General features: G+C 41.4%; 1 protein-coding gene across 1 annotated transcript in view; it reads left to right on the top strand.

Moving 5' to 3' along the window:
• Positions 1–24714, top strand: part of YKT6 (YKT6 v-SNARE homolog) — a 405865-nt gene extending 381151 nt beyond the window's left edge. The window contains exon 8 of the mRNA XM_044084243.1: positions 18593–24714. Within this exon, the coding sequence (XP_043940178.1) occupies positions 18593–18628 (36 nt within the window). The 3' untranslated portion in view covers positions 18629–24714. The remainder of the gene's footprint in view (positions 1–18592) is intronic.
• The last annotated feature ends 254 nt before the right edge of the window (positions 24715–24968 follow it).

Raw genomic sequence — 24968 nt, 5'->3', positions numbered from 1 at the left:
ATTGTTTGTTTCATTTTCCAAAGCATTTCTGGGAAAAGCTATTTCTAAAGTTTCTTTGGCCAGATGGATCACTCTTTACATTTCACATGCCTATAAAGCAAAAGGTTTATCTCCTCCTGGTATTGTTAAGGCTCACTCTACCAGGTCCATGGCGACTTCTGCTGCCTTTTGGTCTAGGGTTCCTTTGGACAACATTTGTGCAGCAGCAACCTGGGCCAATTCACATACCTTCATTTCCCATTACAAATTAGATCTGATTTCTAGGGGTAGAGCATCCTTTGTCTCTGCGGTGCTCAGGAATATCCTTCCATAAGGGCCTCCCAGGATTGGAGTAGCTGGGGACTCTGTCCCAGAGGTTGCAGATAAAATGAAGTTAACTACTTCAGATAAAGAAGTTATGTACTCACCATAACGTTCCATCTGAGTAGTTATACTTAATTTTTCTGCAACATTCCCTCCCTCCGTTCCCTGGATCTTGTCCTGTCTTTTCAGATTTGGTTCATTGGGCTAAGTTGCTTATGTATTTAGTTGCAGCAAGCTCGATCTGAGGGAAGATAGGAGATGGTAGTGCATTATGGGTAACGGGAGGAGCTTGGAGCAGATGCTAGAAAAAAGTTGCTGGCTCGGATCCGATACGGATCCGTATACCCACAGGTTGCAGAAAAATGAAGTATAACTACTCAGATGGAACGTTATGGTGAGTACATAACTTCTTTTTATTATAACCAGCCTATGAAAAGAACAGTTGATAGTGGCTAAATTCCTCCTGCATTCATTCCTGGAGACCCTTTGTTCTTCAGCCACCAGCAGCAGCAGTGACCACGGATGTCTCCTCCTCCTTGGGGTGGGAGGGATCATTACAGGAGGAGGGTGATCCAAGGATTATGGAGTCCAGAAGAAGCCAACCTTCACATCAGTGTCTTGGAGATAAAGGCAGTCATTCTCAAGTAGCAGAAATTTCAGGATTACCTTTCTCCTGGATGATTTCTATCCAAACAGATAGTATAACAGTTGTTTGGATCGTCAGCAAGCAAGGGGAGACTAGATCTAATCCCCTTATAGTGGAAAGATATGAGGGTGTGGCTCTGGTTGATTAGTTTTTATCACTTTCTAATTGCAGTACACTTTCCTTTGAAATCCAGTTGCCTGTAGACAGGCAAAGCAAGTCCTTCTTGATGCCTCATAAATGATCTCTCAGTGTAGTGGTGGTACAACAGATTTTTGGGCGCTTGGGCCAATCTTGCTTTGATTAGTTTGCTTCCCCATCAACACCAAGTGCAAGAAGTTTTTTAGAGTGATCCTCTAGAGGGACAGTTGTTTAAAAAAGCTGTAGTCGAGCAGTGGCTTCCTGGGCTTCTTTATGCTTATCTCCATGTAGCCTTAATCCCGATATTTCTGCAGAAAGCAATAAAATGCTAAGCCACAGTGAACCTCATTGTTCCCTTTTGACCTAGGCAAATTTGTTTTCCCATCCTAAGGCCTCGGATCTAGAAACCCTACCCCCCCTCAATTTTAGAACCCAGACAGGATCTACTTTCCCACCCATATGGGAAACTTCACCTGACACTTCACAACGAAAGACTACCTGCTTCTTGGTTTCTTCACTTCCGGTAATGGCCAGTAATCTAGCCTTGTCCATTGATGTAGTTAGGATTCTGTTAGCTTCCCAGAAGGAATCCACTGACAGTCTTTATCATGTAAATTGAAAACTTTTTGTGAGCTAGGCATCTTCTCAGGGTAGTATCATTTATCTTCTCCTTTTTGGGTTTGAGTCCTGGCGAACATGCTTAAATCAGGTTCCAGCCTTTTTACAATTCAAGTACAGTTAGCAGCCATTTCAAATTTTTAGCCGGGTTATGAAGCCTACTGTCTGGTTTCTTGTAAATTCTGCAACCCCTTTCTAAACAGAGTCTCCTTCCTCCGACTGTCAGTTAAGGTGCTGGTGCCTCCATAGGCTCTAATTTTCGTAATGGAAGCTTTAACAAAGTCACTTTTGAGACAGAATCCCCTGCACCCTTGAAGTTTATCTCTTGGAAAACTTTGTTCTTGATTGCTATCACTTATGCCAGGAGAGTAGTAGAGTTGCACACCCTATCCTCTTCAGTTCCTTATTTGGTGTTTCACAAAGATAGGGTCCCTGCATACTAATCCCCTTGTTCTTCCCAGGGTGGCATCTGAAACAAACATAAACCAACCAATTCACTTACACATCTTTTCTCCATATTGTTCAGATAAAGGTGAATATATCTTTCATACCCTGTACAGACATTGGCAACTTAGATTTTGCCTACACCATAGCAGAATCTTCAGGAAAGTCTCACTATTCTTTTTCTCCTTTGCAGTCAATAAACCTGAGTCAAGAGTGTCCAAAGTCACCCTCTCTAGGTGGCCTTCTGTTTGCAGTTCTTATGTTTATTCAATCCACGATTGCCCATTTCCATGCAGACCAGTTCTTCAGTTGATGAGATTTGTTCAGCAGCAGCATGGTCTGCATTGCATATCTTTGCTAGCATTACAAATTAGATATATGTTTAGGTCTAGGGCTTCTTTTGAAGGTCTCCTGTCGTGATGCTGCCCTAGTATCCTGTAGCTGAGAATTCTGAGCAGATGGACAGAATTACTACGATACAGTAGTTATGTACTTGTCATAATGCTGGATGATTTCATTGACATCTGTCTGACACGACAGCCCACCCTCTGTCCCCCTTCCAAATTGTCATCTTGTAGGACCAGGAGGACTTCATGTTTTGCTTTGTATTACCTTGAAGCCACTTTGATTAACTGGTGCCAAACTGTATTTGTGGTATCTTCGCACACATTATGCATTATGCCAGAATAATTAATGGGGCTCAAAGCTGGAGTACTAGTTTTGCCAGCTCAAATCTGACAAGTGGCTTGAGGATCCCTAAGTTGTATCAGACGGACATGAATGACAGTATCCAGCATTATGGTAAGTATATAATTGCCATTTTTGTTATAAAATGCATTTATAAAGTTGAAGTACCTATAAGCTAGATGTGATCTGCAGATGTAAGTCTTTGTTTTGGGCCACAGTAATGAAAGGTGGGTTCTCATTCAGGGGACCATCCAGGAAGGTAAGCTTCTGTCTCTTTCCTGCTGTTAATAAGAATGGATCTCCTCGTGCCAGATATGAATGTTACCCACTTATTATTAACAATAGATTTGGATATAGAGTATTAACAATAGATTTGGATATACAGGTTCATCCTTATGAACATACCTACCAACTTTTCCCGTTCCCTGTTGCTGAACTGGTCTGTGGGCTATTATTATTGTATTATGCTTTGCTTTTGCATGACAATTATTTGTTTTGTTTGTATTTACTAAATGGATTAGAGCTATGAGTCACATAGACCATTTCTTAGACTTAACTTGGGAGCACTATCTTGATAAGTGAGTTGCTCAGAGTTACACAGCAAATGGAGGCTGTAAGACTCAAACTCTGTACTTTTGAAAGGAATTTAACAGCTCATAGCTGTAATACTCCGCTCTAGCTGGCAACTATGATCTAGAGAGGAAATTCATTTTGCAGAGCATTATTGTTAAAAGCAAAGTGGTTAATAACATGGGTTAATTTTGGGTGCTGTGATACCTAATGGTTGACAAGAATGGACCTTCTCATCCAATTTGTACAGTTGTGTAAAATGTTAACATAACAGTAGATGTCTTTTTCTTCACTGTTGCAGTATTCCTAACTGAAAGGATCTTCTGCTAGGGATAGTCCAACGTCTGGCCAGTATACCAATGCAGGAGCCGAGCCGTACGTCCCATGTGTGCTGCCCGTGCACAGCATAGGGCATAAAGATGATAAACAGATGCATACATTCAGAACTGCAGAACTGACAAAGCCCCAGTTGGAGTAGAATGTCCCTAGGGACAAGAAATAACATGTGTATCCAGAAGGAGAAAAGAAAGAAGAACGCCTCAGCCATGAGGGCAAGAAGCACAGGCTAGAGCGAAGGGAGGAGGGAGGTAGCAAATACTGCAACAGTGATGAGAAGGACATCTACTGTTAGGGTAAAATTTTACACAACTGTGCTGTGTCCTTCCACACCACTGTTGCAATGTTCCTAACCGAAAGGAGTGTACAAAAGCTCAAGAGGAAACGTGGGAGGGGGAAGGCACTGAAGAGCCTTCTATAAATCCATGCAGGATGGCCCAGACAAGGCTAGCTTGAGTCCTGAAAATTAAATCCAATTTGTAATGTTTAGTGAATGTATGGACGAAATACTAAGTAGCAGACTCAAGTGTGGAATTGGTATCCAGACCCCTGAAAAAAGCACCAGAGGAAAGAAACAGCTCTGGTAGAATGAGCCTTAACAGAAGAGGAAAGGCATTTACCATGAAAAGAATAACAAAAAAAATGGCTTTAGAAAGACAGGAAGAGATGGTCTGTCTAGAAACAACTAAACCCAAAGACCTGGGATGAAAGGAAACAAAGTTTTTCAAATTTGAGAATAACTTTACCACTCCACAAACCAAGTACTGTATAAGATAAATACGATAGTCCAGGATTAAACAGCAAGTTTAATAGATTCTAGCATCTTGGCAATGCTGCCTTCAGAACTTATTATTCAACCACACCTTTTATACAGTAAAAAGTCACAACCAGTAAAACAATTAGTTAATTAAATAATTAAATTAAAACTTTCCAATTACATGACATATTTATCCCTACAGGATTTAAAGTACCAAACTTCAAAATAAGCAAAGCTTCCTTATATAGAAGCTTGCTTTTAATATTACAATATTCACTCCTTTCTATTTTTTCTAAAATAGTGCCTTGTAAACCCTCGGGGTCCCCATTATGATACTTTAAAAAAATGTTGTGCAAGAGGACTTTCTTATTTTGGGGGTTTTATATCAATAACATGCTCTTGAAGATGAAGTTTAAAATTTCTTTTGCTCTCCCCTATATAAAACTTATTGCATGGGCACTTCAATGCATATATAATACATTCTGTATTACAACAAAAATTTGCTAAAACATTAAATTTCTTACCATTAATATATTGAAAAGTTTGTACTGCATGTTTGCACAAAATACATTTTCCACAGCGAAAGGTACCTGTTAAATGTGGATCCTTATAAATACTAGGACATGGAATTGTAAATTTACTATATACCAGTCTGTCCTTAATACTACGCCCCTTTTTAAATGAAAAAGACACAATATTGTTTTATAATTGGGACCACCTTGTCACTCAGTAAATCATACGTCATAACCATGTACATTTTCTTTTCTTCTTTTATACAGTCCATGTTGATTTTACCCAAATTGTTATTATTCTTCCTGATATTTTCATTCTTGACCTTACTAAGTGCCCCTCTCACAATACTTTCTCCATATCCCCTTGCAACAAATATCTTTAATGTTTTATTATATTTTTTCTCCAAATTATTCTCATTATTACAGAAGCGTTTCTCATAAATTCACCATATGGTAATGATTTCAAAAGATGGGGAGATGAAAGCTGGTTCTATGGAGAAAATGATTAGTATCTTCAAATTTTCTCTGTATTGTGGTGGATATACCACCACCGCTAGTACCTTTTAAGAATAAATCTAGAAACACTACTTGTATATCACAGGCTGAGATTTCAAATGTCAAACCAAATCTATTATTTATTCCATCTATAAATTTGTCTACCTAATTTTTACCTCCTTTACATAGAAATATAAGATCATCTGTGTATCTATAATATTGGCAAACATATGTATTAAAGAATTAATTCTTATACAAATATTCATACTCAAAAAGGCGTATCATAATATTAGCATACACTGATGCATAGGGGGCACCCATAGCTGTACCCTGCTCTTGGTGATGCAGCGTGCCATTGAATTGAAAAAAATGATGTTTTAAACCAAGTTCTACCAATTCAACAATGTACATGGATACAGGACTATCACCCAGTGCAAATCTTAATGCCTCAATACCACAGTTGTGTTTAATATTAGTGTATAAACTCTTGGCATCAATCACTAACCAAAACATATTCTCTTCCCACTGGGAGTCTTTTATTTTACTCAAAAAATCAAGCGTATCTTGAATGTATGAAATTTATTTTTTTAACTCCATTCAACAAATAGTTGTGTAAAAAAATGTCAATTTTATTCAGAAAGTTTTTACACGCTGACACTACAGGTCTGCCTGGGGGATTGGTCATATGTTTATGTATTTTTGGCAAATAATAGAAGGTTGCCATTTCACAACCTTCTATATCAAACTTCTTATCAGTATCATTCTTTATAAAATATCCTAATCTGTTCCCGTTTAGCAACCACTCCTCATAATCTAGAAGGGCTTTTTTATAACACTCAACATCAACTACACTATATATATTCCTATCATTTAGATGTTCATAAAAACATCCTAAGAAAGTGTTTGTAGTATAGCATAACCCGTTTGTTACCTTTATCTGCTGTTTTAAAAATGATGTCTTTCTTATTGCTCAACTTTTGCAAGGCATCCCATTCACCTTTGGTTAAATTGTACCTCACTTGGTTTTTACATTTAACAAACTCAGCAAAAATATTTTCGACTGAAAAGTTCACCATGATTGAAAATTGTTGAACCCCTTCATGCTTAAAAGGGGGAATACATTTCGTCTTACAAGGTACTACATCCATATTTAGTTTACAATAGGCATTACTTTCACCAACATTATCAGGTTCTGAAGAGCATGAATAAAAAACTTACATCAGTATCATCAGAACTATCTAGTACATATTCATTAACATTTTCACTATCCATTTCATGAAAAAAGTTCCAAAGATGTAACTTTCTCACGAAGCAAAAATGTCTTTTTTAATCATATACAGTCTTGGTATAACCGTTGGAACAAACTTGAAACCAAGATTTAACACAACAACTTCACAGTCATTCAAAGCATATCCCGATAAATTTACTATATAACTATTATTTAAAGAACAGTTAAAATCAAGTTCTTTTAAATTTTTTGTACCTTGACTGTTGTTGCTGTTGCTGGTACTTATTCATTCTTTGTTGTTGCACATAACCATCCGTTTATGGTTCAAAGGTACTTCTGCCCCGCTTTTTGTTGTTGTCATCCCTTTTGTCACGAAAAGTCTGGTTAAGATATTGTGGTTCCTGTGCTGAAAGTAACACAGGATAATCCATATTGTCACTGTCCCAGTTGGTGGATTCTTCTGTAAAATCAGAGCGCCAGCATTTTCTAATGGCTTTTTATGATCTTCCAGAACTCTAAAGCGTACATCTTTACAGCGCGTTTTTTGATTTTCTTTTTCCAAAGAAAAGCGGAACCTCTTTTATAATCACCCAAGTCTCTTAAGAGTTTTTTCTTTTTTATAGCCAAAATTTGCTTTTTAGATTCAGTTAACTTCATGTTGATGTCTCCCAAAATGTGCTGTAGCTTACTAATAGAGGAATCTGTTGTTAATTGATCACAAATATTGGATATTTCATCTTTTAAATTACATTGTTTCAATAAGTCCCATTCTACTAAAATAGACATCCACTCTATAGAGCATTTGTGAGCTGCCATAACCCACCTTTTTTGGGACTTGACATCTTCCTCATCATTTGTGTCAAATGGGGTTGTTGGGCTTTTAAAAGCCCTTAAGCGGTGGGGTGTAGCATCAAGATGTTCATCGTGTTTCACTGTTGCAGTCATTACTGTAGGGTTCTTCCTGCCGGCAGGCAGTCCTCGGTCGGCCAGAATCCCAAAGTCTGGGTCCGGCGTCGGCTGTTCAGTCATGCTCCCTGACGTCCGAGCGTTAGGAGTACAAAGCTGCCAGCCGATGCCATGTTCTCCATTCTTTCTTGCCATGCAGTGAAAGCAGTTCGCAAGTGCCGGTCGGCTGACTCCTGATTTAAGCGGTGGGGTGCAACATCAAGTTCTAGGTAATGTCTCAAACTAAGAATGTTAAAATGTACCGCCAGTTCTTTATGCATGAGTTTATCCAATTTATCATACAACTGTTGCATTTCCGCAGACAAGCTACCTTGTCCGATAGATTAAAAGGGGTTGCTGCTCCTCCTTTTGTTCTCCTCGCTTAGGAATTTCTCCCATGGCTTCGTACCTTCCATATTACAGAACATCACCCCTCTGTTGTTAGCTTGCTTGCCCATATGGATGGTATATTGCTCGATACTACATTGAGACGAGTCCCCTTGTTCCTGCCTAAAAATTCTAGGCAGGTCAAGCTTAGAATCACTGGACATGAAAAAGGCAAATAACTTTAGTTTTATCCAAATAATATCTAAGCTGTCTATGCAAATCCATGGTGTGAAGAACATTGTGACTGGCAGACTGTGGATTAGGAAAAAAGGGAGACAAATGAATAAGTGATTAAGGAACAACTCCTTGACCATCTTAGGCATAGAAGGAGGATTAGTACAAAGAGACCCCCTGTCTCTGTTGAAAACTAAGAAAGGAGGAACAGCCATAAGAGCCTGAAGTTCAGTTACCCTTTTAGCTGAAATGAGAGCCAAAAGAACGGTCTTCCAAGTGCAGTCCTGTAAGGAATCAGAAGCAGCATGCTAAAAGGAGCCTGAGTCAGGTTTTTCAAGAACAAACTTGAGGTCCCAGGAAGGTGGAGTAGGCTTCCTTGCTGGAGGCCTGTTATGAAAGATGGCTTTAAGAAACTTCTTGACTTCAAACTTTGAGGCCAGAGGAGGAGTGAAGGGCAGGCAAGCAGAAATTGCTGACAGGTGAGCTTTAATTGAAGAATAAGGCAATCCAGCATGGAGCGGATCACACAAATAAGAGAGAACAAAAGAAACCTCTGCAGATAGGGGATCTTGATGGTGAGAGAGGCACCAGTCAGAAAATCTTTTCCAGTTGGACAAATATGATTTCCTGGTAGGGGGCTTCATGGCCTCCTACAGGACCCAAAGCATGTCCTCAGAAAAGAGGATCCTGAAAGGGCTCAAAACCCTATCACCCACAGTGTCAATTAGAATGGAAGTGTGAGGATGGATAAGAGACCCTTTGCCTTGTGTGAGAAGGTCCACCCGGTGAGGTAACGTGATGATTGCCGTTGGCCAAGTGAGAAAGAAGAGTGAATCAATGCTGTCTGGGCTAAAAGGCAGTCACTAATAAGATTTTGGGAGAGTCCTGTCTGATTTTATGCAGGACTCTTGGAAGCAGAGGAAGGGGAGGGAAGGCATACAGAAACATCCCCTTCCAAGGAAAAGAGAGGGCATCCACTTTCCAAGTCAGAAGACTTTGGATTCTGGAACAGAGTAGAAGAAGTTGTCTGTTCATAGGGGAGGCAGAAAGATCTACCTAAGGAGTATCCCACTGATGAACAGTGTCCAGGAACATATCTTTGTGAAGCATCCATTCATGAGCTTATGTGATGGACCCGCTCAAAAAATCTGCCACTAGATGTTCTCCGAAGGTATGTAAGTATGTAAACATCTTGAAGAGTCGCTCGATACTGGACATCTAGATCCCAGACCTGAAGAGCAAGCCTGCAGAGAAGATAGGACCTTATACCCCCTTGCTTGTTGACATGCCACATCATTGTAGTATTGTCTGTGAAAACTTTGAGGGGCCCGTGATGAAAGAGGGAATGAAAAGCTTGAAATGCTAGAAGCAGAGCCCTCATCTCCTTTATAGTGATGTGGTCCAACCTCTGATTTAGCGGCCAGAGACTCTGAACCATGAGACAGCTGAAGGAGGTCCCTCATCCCCATCCCCTGTCTTAGGTGTCTGTAAAGAGTTCTTGAGTCGGGGATGAAACATGAAAAGGAAGCCCTGGGTTGAGAGAAAGCTTGACAAGTTCACCACTGAAGCTCGGGGTTGACACAAGGGAGGAAGGGGACTGAGAATCCAGGGGGTGGCGATGTTTAAACCACACAGACTTGAGGTACCAGTGAAGCTTTTTCATATGGAGCCTGGCCAAAAGGAAGCATGGCAATGGTGGAACCCATGAACCAGACAACCCTGAGAAAATCCCTTTTCGTGACGGACTCCAGAGGAAGAATAGACTGGAAAAAGGTAATAAAAGATAGGACCTTGGGGGCATGCAGAGATGCCAGCATGGGGATGGTCTGGATCCTGCAACCAAGAAAAATGTGATCCTAAGAAGGAGTCGGAACTTATTTTTGAAAGTTTATGGTGAACCCAATACTCTGCAGTGTGGAAGTAATAAACTGGAGAACCTGAAGCAGAGCCTCCGGGAAGAAGCTTCAATAAGCAGATTATCCAGATAGGGAAAGATCTCTAAACTCTTCTTCTGCAAAAAACAGTGACAGGAGCAAGGCATTTGGTGAATACCCTTAGGGTAGTAAAGAGGCCATAGGGCAAAGCAGAGGACTGAAAATGCCAGGAAGAAACAGAAATGTAAAAATTTCCTGTAAAGAAGGTGGCTGGGGATGTGAAAGTAGGCATCCTAGAGATCCAGAGAGACCAAAAAGGCCTGGGGAAGAAGAGGAGGAAATAAGGTTTGACATCTAAAAAGAGAGAACCTTGAGAAAGGTGTTGAGCTGGGAAAGATCCAGAACTGGTTTCCAGGTGCCCTCCTTCCTGGGAATCAGAAACATTCAGGAGAAAACCCCTTCCCTACCTGGACTGGGGGTGCAGCTTGAATGGTGCCCAGGGCCAAAAGACAATGGAGCACCTGTGTGGAAATAAGCTTCTCCCAAGGAGGTTGAGGGATGCCCTAAAAGGGAAGAAGGGAATTCCAAACCATGAAATGTCCCTGGAGGATAATAGACAGAACCCAAGATTCTGTTGTGATCCTCATCCAGTTTAGATGGGATAGGGAAGGACGAAGGGATAGGGGACCTGGCCGAGGGGAAGGGTAAGCAAATTGTCAAAAAGAACCCAGCATAAACCGAAAGGGGAATTTCTGGGAAGTAGGAGTTTGAGTAGACTTGGCAGGGGGCACTCGTCTAGAACCTGTTTTACCTTTAAGTGGAAGATGAGACTGCCTGTGGTAATTCCTTTGAAACTTCTGAATAGCAGAAATAAAAGTATGTTTCAACTGTTGTAAGACCTTGCCCTTATCCTGAAGAGACTTGAAAAGTTCAGCAGCAGCAGTCGGTATCAGAGATTTTTATTGTCCAAAGGAGCATCCAGCAGTTTGGCCATAATGGCATCATCTTACCGCCTCATAACAGAACCAAATTCAGCAGCCTGGAGGAAGCATCAGCTGCATCATAGCTGCAGTTAATAGAATGGCGGGCAACTTGAGAGGTGGAAATCAACAGGGAAAGGGGGGAGGCCTTCCCCTCATATTCAGGAAGATTAGAAATAGCCTGAGAAAGGAGCACCAAAACATACATGGTCATATGAGTCTGGTAGTTGATGGCCTTGACAAGGTGGCAGCAGTATAAACCTTCTTGCTCAGCCTGTCCATGGCCCTGATGTCCTTCAAGAATGCAACTGCAGTCATAACATGTGGGTTGTCCTGCCTCAGGCAGCCCTCAGTCGGCTGGATTCCAAAGTCTGGGTCCGACGTCGGCTGATGTCGCATTTCTCTCCGACGTCAGAGCGGCTGGAGTACATAAGCATCAGCCGACGCCATTTTCTTCAGTCTTTCTTGCCGCGCGGTGCCCGAAGCAGAAGCAGTTCGCAAGTGCCGGTCGGTCAGCTCCTGTATTCTACGATACCGAAGTCATCAAAAAAGCTAAGTACCCCGTTGGGGACCTTTTCTTGCCTCAGCCGATGTCAGAAATTACTGAAAAAGTTAACAATTGTCTTTCTTGTGGTAAACAAATACCTCATAAGGATTTCCACTCTTACTGTCTCCCTTGCCTGGGCCCAGACCACGACGTCTCGGCCTGTGCTTGCTTCAACAAGCGCACTCTCAGGCGCCGGGCGGAGTTCGCTGAAGATTTTTTCGGCGATAATTTTGCTTACACCATGCCGTCGGATCTTCCGACATCGCAAACTCCCAAAAAGCGAAAAGACCGGGACCGACATCCTCGGCCCGCGTCTACCACCGACTCCATGCCAAAACCTAGCGCGAGTGCTCCGGTTCCCTCTGAGACGGTCTCTCCACCGCTCCGAACCGAAGACACCGCATTACCGACGACTCCGATTCCAGACATTCCTCCAACGACAGTTATCGATTTTCCTCCGGATACCGAAACCGAGGATATGCCCGAGACCATTGCTGTAGACAAGGTCACTCCTGCACATGGAGCTGCCAGGCCCCCTATGGCCATGTCTATTAAGGCCTACACTAGGGCTAAGGCAGCCAGCAAAACAAAGCATATCACTTCTAAATCCTTACCTCAGCCGACTCCAGAGACACAAATTATGTCCATGGCTGCTGATTTAATTTCCATGATTAGAGGTTCACAGGCCCATCCTGAGAGAGGATCCCAGCCTCATCCTGATAAAAGGCCCCGGGTTGAACCCTCGGACCCTACTCCTTCAGATGAAGATTCTGAGGGCTCTGTCCACTCTGATAGCCAGGAAGAGCTCTTCCAGACCTATGAGGACTCGGATGCAGAAGATTCCATCCCCTCGGCCTCCCCTCCTGAGGATATTTCCTTTGGGGAAGTTCTGCACACCATGAGGGAACATTTCAAGTGGCAAGGTCAGGAATATTCTGATTCTAGGAAACGCCTTAGGACTTACCTTAAGAAGCCTCAGTACAGGCCCTTAGCTATTCCTCCTGTACTTGATGTTCTGGATGATTTGTATTCTGACTCTAGTGCTACCCCTGATTCTCTTCCTCCTGCTCCAGCCAAGCCAGACAGGTATTACAGGGTCCCAGAAACTCATTCCCATTTATTCAGGGCCCATACTGCTGATTTGGAAACTGTTTCACAGGGGCCTAAAGGAGTTTCAGCCTCCACCTCAAAAAAATCCTTTGCCCTCCAACAGGGAAGCTAGGTCATTAGTGAGATGGGGCAAAAAGGTTTACACATCCACTACCTTATCTATGAGAGCTTTAAATTGCCTTTTTCATATGTTACAATACCAGGATTATCTGTTAGAAAATTTACAAAAAACATTAGCCACTCCTGATCCTTTAGACAGAAAGACTTTGCAGGAAGCTGTACATAACACTCAGCAAGTAAGCAATCACTTCCTGCAGTGTGGATATGATGCACTGGAAGCTTCATGTAGGGCAGCTATGACAGGGGCAGTCATTTGTAGACATGCTTGGTTAAAAGATCAACCTCTACCAGATCATGTAAAAGCAAAACTTCTGGATGCACCTTTGGAAAAGAACAAGCTTTTTGGTGCAAATGCTAAGGATGTGTTAAAGACCATCGAAGAAAAAGCAAAATCAGTTCAGACTGTGAAAGATTTCTTCCAGGTTCAACCCCCCAGATTCAGTAGGAATTGGCCTTCAAAAAACTGGTCCTTTCCTAATCCAGAAAAGTTTCAAAGGGGTAAGAACAGACTTGGCCGAGGAAGAGGCCAATACAGAGGCCCTTACAGGGGACGACAATGGCAGCCAGGAAACCAAAGAAGTGACGAGGGGTTTCACCTGCCCCACAACCACAATCTCAATGACTTTCCTCTACTACCGCCTACCAGGGAACAACTAGAAGCTCCCTTGGGTGGGAAATTATCTCTGTTTACAGAAAACTGGCACAGACTGACAAAGGACAAATGGATTTTGGACATTATAGACCGAGGGTACAGGTTTCACTTTCATACCTTACCAAGAAAACAAGGCATGCCAAACCTACCACAAAATCAGAGGGCAGAGGCTATCAAGCAAATCACTCTGCTGACTCGGATGAAAGCAATAGAAAGAGTTCCACAACAAGAACAAGACCAGGGGTTTTACTTAAGACTGTTCCTTGTTCCAAGAAAAGAATCTCAATGGAGACCAATACTGGACTTGTCCACATTAAACACCTTTCTCATAGTACCAAAGTTCAAAATGCTGACTCTACAGCAACTCCTTCCCATGCTGGGCAAGGGGTCGTGGCTGATTACTCTGGACCTCAAGGAGGCATACCTGCATGTCCCTATCAGACACAGCTGCAGAAGATACCTCAGATTTCTTGCAGGGCCAGAGCATTATCAATTCTCAGCATTGCCATTTGGCTTATCTACTGCCCAGAGTATTTACAAAATGCCTGGCTTCAGTAATTGCTCATTGCAGGCTCCAGGGTATACAAATTTACCCGTACCTGGACGACTGCCTCATACAAGCGGACTACAAATTGATGTTGACAAAAAACCTGGATTATATCATACGATTACTTCAAGCTCTGGGATACACAGTCAACTTCCAAAAGTCAAGACTGCAGCCATCCCAGCAAATAATCTTCTTAGGAGCCAAACTAGACACAGCCTCTCAGATGGCTTACCTGACAGAAGACAAGCAAGAGAAGTTAACTCATTACTTCAAAGGTTTAGCAAAACTCACCCAGATGACTGCAAGGAGATTCCTACAGGCCCTGGGTTACATGTCATCCTGCATTCTCCTGGTCCAATTAGCAAGACTACACATGAGAAAGCTTCAATGGTACCTAAAAAGCATTTGGTCTCAACACAGCAACAACTTGGAGACAATCATACCACTCATTCCATGCCTACAAAAGGAATTCCTATGGTGGGCCTCGGTGAGCCAGGCAAACACAGGTATGTCATTCAAAAAACCACAGATAACACAGACCATGACTACAGACGCCTCAGACCTTGGATGGGGGGGTGCACATGGAAGGCAGGTGTATACAAGGACAATGGTCTCCAAAGGAAACACATCTGCATATAAACCAAAAGGAAATGCTGGCAGTAATGCATGCCATCGAGGCCTTTCAACACCAACTCCAGCAAGGCAATTTAATGATATGGACAGACAACACCACTGTGATGTGGTACATAAACAAGCAGGGGGGCACCCACTCTTACCCCCTTTGCAGACTGACAATGCAGCTTTGGGAGAAATCACTGAGCCTAAACATCCAGTTACAATCCCAGTTTGTTCCAGGAAAAGACAATGTGTTGGCGGACAGCCTAAGCAGGAATTTCACAGATCCACACGAGTGGAGGTTACATCCAAAGACCTTCAGACAACTCACTTCGACATGGGGCAAGCCAGAAGTGGACCTATTTGCCTCTCACCTCAACCATCTTCTACCAAAATTTTGCACAAGGACATACCATCCAAAAGCTTGGAAAATAGATGCCCTCTCATTCAACTGGAACTCCCTAGCAATCTATGCATTCCCGCCTCTGCCACTGATGACCTCAGTATTACTAAAGATCAAAGCAGAGAAACCCAAGGGAATCATAATAGCTCCGGACTGGCCAAGACAACACTGGTACCCACTACTACGGAGCATATGTCACACCAGGAGGTGGGCCCTTCCCCAGTGGCCTCTACTTTTGACTCAACACAATTTTGAAACACTGCATCCAAATCTTCAGACACTGCAGCTAACAGCCTGGGAGATCCCATGAATAACTTCAGCTTATCTCTCTCCACGGAGGTTCAGCGGATACTAACAGAGGCTCGAAGACCATCCACCAGAAAGGTGTACTTAGCAAAGTGGAAAAGATTCAGCAATTGGAATACCAGCAAGGGACATGATGCATCATTGTTGAACATCCCACTCATTTTGGAATATTTGGCAGATATGTTAAAGAACGGCCTCTCATATTCTTCCATAAAGATACATGCATCTGCTATTTCAGCTAGATACAACACTGATCCTCCTGTTTTTTCTCACCCCTTGCTAAGGCAATTCCTCAGGGGAATCAAGAACATTAAGCTACCAAGAAAGGCCCCAGTGCCAGCCTGGGACCTCAATTTTGTCTTAGAAAAACTGACTCTACCTCCATTTGAGCCAGCAGCTTCAGTTGACTTGCAATTACTCTCATGGAAGACAGCTTTCCTGTTGGCAATTACCTCAGCAAGAAGGGTTTCGGAGCTACAGGCCCTAATGGCAATACCACCCTTTATTATTTTCCACAGAGACAGGGTTTCATTAAGGACCAACCCTACTTTTATGCCAAAGGTGGTATCTAGAATTTCTTTAAATCAAGCCATTCATCTGCCTGCTTTCTTCCCCAATCCTGAGAATAAGGGGGAAAGACTGTTGCATACCTTGGACATTCACAGACAACTTTGATACTACCTGGACAGAACCAAGGACAGTAGGAAGTCTGAACAACTTTTTGTAGCTTACGCCCCTGCAGTCCAAGGAAAAGCAATTTCAAAACAGACTATTTCTAAATGGATTGGACATTGCATCAGATTCTGTTATTCCTTTCATGGAAAGACTGTTCCAGCCAATGTCAGACCACATTCCACCAGAGCTACAGCCACCTCTACAGCATTCCTAAGAGGGGTGCCTACCAAGGACATTCTAGAAGCTGCTACATGGAGCTCCGTGCATACATTCTCCAAACACTACAATCTCCCTCTGTACTCCAGATCCAGAGCAGGCTTTGCTTCGGCAGTCCTGCAGGGTTTGATTGCCACACCATCTTTTTCCTAGAGCATTCCTCCTCCCCCAGCTAAGCTATGGTATTCTACCCACATGTTATGACTGCAGTTGCATTCTTGAAGGACATAGTACAGTTTTGTACCTACCATAAATGTAGATGTCTGATAGACATGCAACTGCAGTCGGATTTTTCCCTCCCTCCATACCCCTCTATGCCTAGGGTCCACTCCTTTCCCTTTTTCTCTTAGCTGGGGATATCTGTTATGGTGTATTTGTTTTATTGCTCATTTATTTGTTTGGAATCCTGTTTTTGTCTTCCAATTTGATTACAGCCTTCCTTGGAGGGCACCTGGCATCTGGGGCAAGAAACACTGAAGAAAATGGCGTCGGCTGATGCTTATGTACTCCAGCCGCTCTGACGTCGGAGAGAAATGCGACATCAGCCGACGTCGGACCCAGACTTTGGAATCCGGCCGACCGAGGGCTGCCTGAGGCAGGACAACCCACATGTTATGACTGCAGTTGCATGTCTATCGGACATCTACATTTATGGTAGGTACAAAACTGTACTTTATCCTTATCAGAAGGAAATAACTTGGTAGAGGACAGTAACTTGGAGAGTTTGTCTGAAAAGACAGATACTATAGAAGGATCAGCAGAAGGGCATTTATACACAAATTTACATTCATCAAGCACCTTGTAAAATTTGTCAAGTGTCTTGGGAGCAAGGGGCTAAAAATCAGGTGCCACAGAAGCTGCTGAAAAGGTATTCAGGAGGGCAGCTAAAACGGGGGGAACAGCAGAAGGTTTGTGAAACTCCATCTGATCTCATCTTGTTATTAGAAACCTGAGAGCAGTCCTACTTAAAGAATTCCATCATATGTTTAATAGTGTCCCCAAAACAGAGTTCCTCTAAAGGAGAGTGCAGATAATAGAATCCTCCTCCTCTGAATCATAATCCAGAGAGGAAGGGATTTGGGAAGAGTAGGCTAAAGACTCTTCCCCCAGAGTCCTGATCATCAGAGGAATCCATTTCCCTAGGTCTTTTACGAGGAGTTGAAGACCGGAGGGAATAGGTACAGACATCCCCTGATGAGGCTTTAAAGCCATCAAAGTATTAAACAACCCCTTAGTAAAATTCTGCCAGTTATGTTGGGGATCTTCAGCTGCAGGAGAAGTATGCTTGATGTTATGTTTCTTTTATTGCGGGACGTCCGCATGAAACACCCTAGTAGGTTCAGACCCTTGGGTAACACTCAATAATTGTAGTAAGGATCTCCTCCGTCACCAAGATCTGTGGGATGCCCCTCGGTCCCTCTGATGTAGTCAGCTGAGATTCCCCCATCAATATCTGGAGCAGATGTTTGTAAAGCCTCCGAGGACATTTGAGAAGCTGGATCCATACCTTCCACTGATAGGGTTGCGGTAGAGGAATTTGAAGCAACCACCAGACAATCCAGCAAACTTTCACCAGCCTCAAGAGAGACATCTGGGGAAAGCTGGACAGCAGCCATATGAGACTGAAGTTTTTTGGCCTTTTACTTAGCTAACAGCTGACCCTCAGAATGGGAAGACTCCATCATACCACCTTGAGTTAACAACTTAACATTGGTTTTCAAGTAGATAAGGAGGAGAGATGACTACTCAGGGTCTTAGGGATAAAAGCTTGGTGGCTAGAACACTGCATATGGTTGTGGGAAGCACCCAAACAAAACAGGCAGTGGTCGTGACAGTTTTTATGGGGAATCTGCCTTCCACACTGACATTTTCCCTTTCTGGATAACATAAAACCAATCAATATTAAATAAAAAGAAGATAAGGAGAAACCCCAACGGGGCACTTATCTGAAAAAAAAAACAGTTTAGTAACCAGCACAGAAGAAAGGCATTCAGACCAACATGCAATGATGGTGTTCAGACTGGCAGCAAAGAATTTTGGGATGTGTGCATTTGTATGCTGGGAGCATAAGTGTGATGTACTGCACCTGTAAGTGCTAAGGCTTTGATATACTGGCTGGACATTGGGCTATTCTTGACAGGAGATCCCTTCTGTTAGGAGTACTGCAACAGTGATATGGAAGGAAGAACATTTGATGTTACAGTAAGTAAATCAATTTAATTTTATTAGAATTTTTTGGTAATTCCAGACTTGTATCTCCTTTCTGCAAGGTTTTCAGTCTGAAATCCTATTTTTTTTCTTTTCAAGGCCAGGAAGCAGAACTCATGCTGTGGAATTATGTGAACATCAGAAGGAGCAGGAATGTAGAGTGGGGAACATCCAACATTTTGCTTCATCTGATTCAATTACCCAGAATAACGGAAAACAGCAAAGTAACATCATCGTGGGGTGGGGCTGGGAGAATCTTCCTCAGTGACACCTCACCAGAAGTGCTGATTTGGAATCCAAGGGGTAGAGAAAATATGTTTCTTTCAAGAGCTTCTGACACATCATAATATACCCCATTGTTACTCTTAAGGCAATGGTGACTTTAAAAAATATTATTGTTTAGTCCATTGGTGCAGAACATATCTCTGTCGGACATGAAATTATAATTGTTGAAATCATGGGGCTGCAATGCTGCAAACTCTGAAGCTGTTTTAAAGTTATGTATTTGAAATGTACTCGCATCCCACTGCAGAACCTGTGTGTTTACCTTAAGACTTTAAAACCCTGTGCACACTGGCATTTTTTGGATATTAACTGATCACTGTATCGTCATGTGTGTTATTTTTTTCTTAAGTTAATCAAAACCTTTTCAAGTATCTTGCATTGTACTACACTAAAACAGTATGTTTTGTTCTTTTAAACCAATTTGTGTACAAATTGAGATGCCCTTGTTTGTCTTTGAGTTTTAGTTTAGTGTAATTCTGTCACCTGTGATATGGGAAAAACCTGTAGCTGTCTTACTGATGCAGGTCAGAGCAGAGATGTATGTATGGAACCAGGAGCAGGTTGCAGCAGAGATACATATGTAGAACCAGAAGCAATAAAGAATGTTTTCTGCAGTTGCATTGCACATTTCTGTATCCCCTCATCTAGCTGGTTAAAGCTGTGAATATGAAAATGCACGTCTGCTGCATTGAAGGTATCTAACCTTTAGCAGTAAGTTAACTTTTTGTTGTAGTTTCTGTTTCTGCTACAACAGAGAGACATACCAGCTTACATCCTTTGTACAAGGCAAAAATTTAACTACTACTGTAGTTGACAGCTTTGCTGTTTTTTTATTTGGCACAAAAGGGTTTGTAAGTAATGTCACTCCTGATTTACTGCACTACACTCCATGCACATCTTGACCATTTACGTCTCACTAAGTGTGGAAATATGCATGCACGCACGCACGCACATACAGTATGGTGCTCTTCACTACCAAGCTGTCCCTGAACTGTGTGCGCGCGCACGCACACGCTTCTCTGTGTTACAAAACCAAGAGAACGTTCTTTGCTGCTGTAGTTGTGCTACCCTTGTAATTCTGGTGTAACAGATGGTTCAGCTCTTGGTGACCCTTCTCTTAGGTCCTGTCTTGTCTTGAGTGGGCTTTTTTATCAGAATATGCCAGTTTGTGCAAGATGTAATCTGGGGTCTTTGAAGTTTGCAGTCTGAGTCATACAGTGGGAGTTAAAAAGAGGGGGATATCTAGTGCTATTGTGCCAGTACTCACCCATATACTGCACTCATGTTTTAAAGAAAAGTTCAGCACTAATCATTCTTTGACCATCTTTGTTCAATCCTCCATTTCTTATTGCTGCGTCTTTCTTGTAGACAGTAAGTGATCAAGTGCCTTTAATGCTAGGTCTGCTGTAGGCATGGACAGTGGATTGTGTTTAATTTTTAAAATGAACCTTGCTATCCGTTAGCAGTCATAACTTTCAGTTTGGGATGCATGTGAGTTTAGATCAGGTTCATTTTTTACAGTGCACTGTCACTCAGCTAAGTATCATAAACCTCACTCTCATGGCACATCATGCAGTGATCTCATTTTTTCGTGCAGAATACTGGTTGATATCAGTCCCTAAGAAGCCATCTCTCGTACTTTCTGGCACTCATAATAGACTGTTGCCTTTTGCACTGGGGAACTGTGTGCCTTCCTTCTGTCACATCCAGTCTTCAGTGTTCTCCCCCAATTTATAGAGGCACATAATTTACTTTCATCCCATCATTTTGAGCAGTCTGTGTGGCTTACTTACTTCCCTCCTGCTAATTATGCTGCAATTTTGTACTTCATTAAGAGGCTGTTAGAAAGTATCTCATTCATAGATAAAAATGTCAGCATAGTTCATCTGACTTCAGGGTGTACATTACAAGTGATGGCCTGTTTTGCAAAGTTGTAGTTGTTTCAAAATAATGTGTTGTGCCAATTACACTGCTGTGGGAGTATGGTCCTTTATTGTACTTGTGTTGTATCTGATATTCCCCAGTGATATTTTTTGTACTTCCTAAAATGTCACAGTATTATCTATTTCTTACTCTTCACTGCACTTTTTTGCTAGTGTTTTGACTGTTTTTTTCTTTCCACTGTTTATTATGTTAGTCAACTTTACAGTTGCTGTAAGAGTTGAGTACATGCAGTTTGTATTCTATTGGCAGAGCCTGGCAGATACAGTAAGGGGTGAGTTTGCTCTTACATGCAATTTCCACTCGTCTTTGCATCAGAGAAGTAGTAATTTAAAGCACTCGTTTGTGAGAACATTGGGAGTAGAGTATGCACTTCACACTTAATGATGGGATTTATTTTAGTATTTTTTGGGGGGGCTTAAAACTTACTGTTCTGTATGAGTAATAATGTAGTAATATGGTTTTATCTTGCAGTGTATTCTGTAGTGTCAGGCATTCCGCTTCATTTAGACTGAGCTGTTCAGCTGTTTTACAGAAGCTGTGCTTTAAGGAAGGCCTGTGTATTATAACTGGTGTTCTTGTTTTAGAGAGACAGCCAAGGCATCTAGTAGTTTTCTGGAAGTCTATGTCTGTGTGCTTTTAAAAGACTTTTCAAGAGGTGGTTTCTGGTAGTTAAGTTGTGCTGTTCCCAAATATCCAGCCGTTCAGAACCTTGGGCACAAGTCTAACGTCATAAGCTCAGCAGGACAAGATAGCACTGGCATCATCCAGTTTTCTTTCCCCTTTTTCTGTGGGAAAGACCAAAATCTTACTTACCTTCCCTACTGAAACTGTAGTGTGTGCAGGTAGTAGACAGCTTAGACAAGGCCATTGTAGTGGAGAGATGGTGGATGATAAGGTTTCCCTAACTCTTTATAGCTAAGTCTGTGCTGTAGGCAGTGTATCTTTCTCCTGTTTGTGCTGTCATAATTAACATTGTTTGGAAGAATATGTTTGAACCAAGTTTAATGAAGGGAAACTGCAGCAGATAGGCTTATAATGACCAGTGTAATTGCTGGAATGAATAGCTATGGATATGTTATTTTGTTTTTTCGAAACCCTGGTGACGTACTGGCCACATCAGCACTTCTTGAGCAAAAGGATTCATTGCTTAACACACATTCAGATTAATGTCTATGAGCAACTCATTTAAACCTGCATAAACTTCTGAAGTATTCTGTCAATGTGTTCTGAAATTTTGGACTGTTATGTTATGTTGTGTGTTTGTGAGTACACCTGCTGATGCTCAGTGTTCTGTGTATTGTGCATATGCTTGTATATATGGAATGGGGCCATGCAGCCATGTTTGAAGTTTTCTCAGGTCTAAAATAAATGTAGTATGTTTCTGGAAGGTGGTGTTGATCAGAACATGAGTATTTAGATAAAAATTATGCATTTCGACATATTTTCATAACTTTTCTAAATGTTTGGGTAATGAATGTTGACTCATGCTCTATATGAATGTGAGCAATGGAAGAACTGGTTCTCGCAATTTTGTGATTAGTTATGAGTAGCTGAACTGTGCCACTGCTGGGCATTGGCTAGAGGTACAAAGTACTGATAACAAGCCAGGAGTGTCCTTGCCTAAATTTTGTCTGCTAATGCACACTTGCCACTGTTAGCCTCTTGCAATCAGGTCTTGAAGTTCCTTTACCTGAAGAGCTCTGAGGTAAGCTGCATTTATTTAGGCTTTAAGTTCTCCAAGAAGGAGATGTTATGAGTTACTTAAGATTTCCTAAAACTAAAATGTAGTGTCACTGACCTCATGCAAATAGCTCCTTCTGATATATTGGGCAAGAAATGTGGTGTAGTTCAAGTTGGAATTTCTGGGTGGTCAAATGGTAGAGGGTATGAAATAAGACTGCTGTAGTTGTGTTGCGTAGTAGGAAAGTGCAGTGTGTGTGTGTGTGTGTGTGTGTGTGTGTGTGTGTGTGTGTGTGTGTGTGTGTCACACGCCCACAAGTAAACCCCTCAGCAAACTGAGTTGTGTTTAGAAAAGTAATGTAGTGTACAAAAACAAAAGTTCTTTTATTACAAAGAAAGTGGTGCTGTTGTGCTCTTTGTACAGATTTAAGAGCATTTGAATTGTGCTGGCATGCTGTTTACTGCACATTTCTACCCATCTGGGTTTTGGAATGCAGTACAAGGGGTCACAGGGCCTCAACAAATAGCTAAAGATTTCTTCACTGGAAATATTAAAAGATTGAAGAACTTTTCATGCTGTATTTGTTTATTTTGTGAGGCTACTTGTATACCCTGACTGATGGTCTGCAAGCATTTTGTCTTTTATTTACAGAGTTGAGTAATGTGTACATTTTTGTCATTACCCACAAAGTAAGAGCAGAAGTTCCTGCAGCAGATAATGGGTAAAACATTGATTTAAAACTATGATTCTTTTTTCCATAGGTTTGGGGAGCTAATTATGGCAGTAGCCATGGTCTTGGGCAGTTAGTAAGGTCAGAGCATTTTGATTTCCGGGTTCTTGATGCCCCTGTAAGCTTTAGTAATATTTGATTCTCTGCTTATTTTCATATAGTCAGTGCTGTGCTGCTTAGATTATGATATCTGAAATTAATTTGCGGTCTGTAGCTATTAATTGCCAGATTTCAAACTTATGTCCCCATTTTCTGTTTTTGTGAAGTGACTTGAGTGTTCTGTTCTCATTTCTTGGTTTGCATCTGCCACATGCATGGGATGTTGAAATCTATCAAAGCATTTCATTCATCATCTGAACAGACTGAGCTTTTAGTTAACATTTTTCAGTGGATTTACTAGCATCATTTTTTTATGATTTCCAGAAAGTTCATTTGTTATTAAGCTATATCTAAAGGAAAAATGGCATGGAAGTCCAGAGATGGTCTCAGATTGCCATTTCAGTTCTTTCTTAGAATATTCATATGCTGCAACAATTCGGATTTTTTGTTGCATATACATTTTTTTAAGAAGTGCAGTTTCAAGGAGAAAGGTGACATTGTATGCAGCTGCTGCCCCAGTAGTAACAGCTTTCCATCTGAATCCTTTTGTGAGAAATGTAGAAACCTTGACCTCTTTCTTTTGCATCTGTTTACGTTGGGACCTAGCTCCATCAATCAAAGAAAAGCACTAGTGTAATCTGAAGATTTTGTGTTACACTTGCATTTTTGTTTTACAGTAAACATTGAAAGACATAGTAAAAATATAGTAAAGGGTAGTTGCTTTTAAACATCACATCACACTTCCATTTTCCTTTGTGCTGGTTAAATGTGTCATATGCATATTCTAAATCATTTTGTAGTTTATCTTAATGGTTGGTTTGCCTTACTTATTGTGGGCTGTGTCCATTTGGGCGTGGCTGTCTTGAAATTTCAGAGGTTACCATCTGTACCAGTATAACGGATCACATAGTCCAGCTCATTTCACCAATTTCATGTTCAAGGCTGGGTATTATTAATATTAGTAATTTATATGGGGATTATAAGAACAACATGCTTTCTATACAGAAAGTTGCCTTCTGAACATTGCATGTCTAATCTGATTTCTCTGATTTCATCTTTTCTTGCATCAGAGACTATTAGTTTTCAGCCTGAAGTTCAGCGCAAGTCAAAAAATGCAAGGGACACTTGCCTTTAGCATCTTGGACTGGGATTGCTGCTGGTGGAACTTGGCTACAGCCGTCTCTGGCCTTTAATATGAACTTCTAGTAAAGCAGTGATAATTTGGAACAGAATACAGGAAAACAGGTTGACATTCACTCTCTAATTTTGAAACTACTTGTGTGTGACATGAAATTAGACTCTGAAACTGAAGATTCACAAACACTGTTGTATTGAAATTGTGTCTCATTTTTGTATAACTGTTATAACTATATTAATGTAAATTATTTACTACTCATTCTTATGTAGACTGGAAGCTTTTGCTAAATGTTAAGAATCTGTGTTGGTAAAAACTGTATTTCAATAAATGTTGCCTTATCTTGGCTTGCGTTTCACAGAAATACTTTGATGTCTGGTAATGGTATAAGGTTTTGGAGAAAAATATGAGTAAACGCATCTTTAATTTTCCTAACATTCTAGTACAAAACAGTTCTCACTTTTTTCAGAAAGTTAATCTCAGGAGATGTGTAGTTGCCTGATAAATCAAATCAAAAACTTCCTCTACTCATTAGGGAAGGCATGATGGTGCATTAATACTGTCAGCATCACAGTGGGGTGATGAAACTACTGCCTCTTGC

This window comes from Protopterus annectens, chromosome 9.part0 (assembly GCF_019279795.1).
Source record: "Protopterus annectens isolate FY-2018-M chromosome 9.part0, PAN1.0, whole genome shotgun sequence".
NCBI classification, from domain to species: domain Eukaryota; kingdom Metazoa; phylum Chordata; order Ceratodontiformes; family Protopteridae; genus Protopterus; species Protopterus annectens.
Note: the sequence above shows the minus strand (reverse complement) of the source record. Positions and strands in the feature narration are given on the sequence as shown.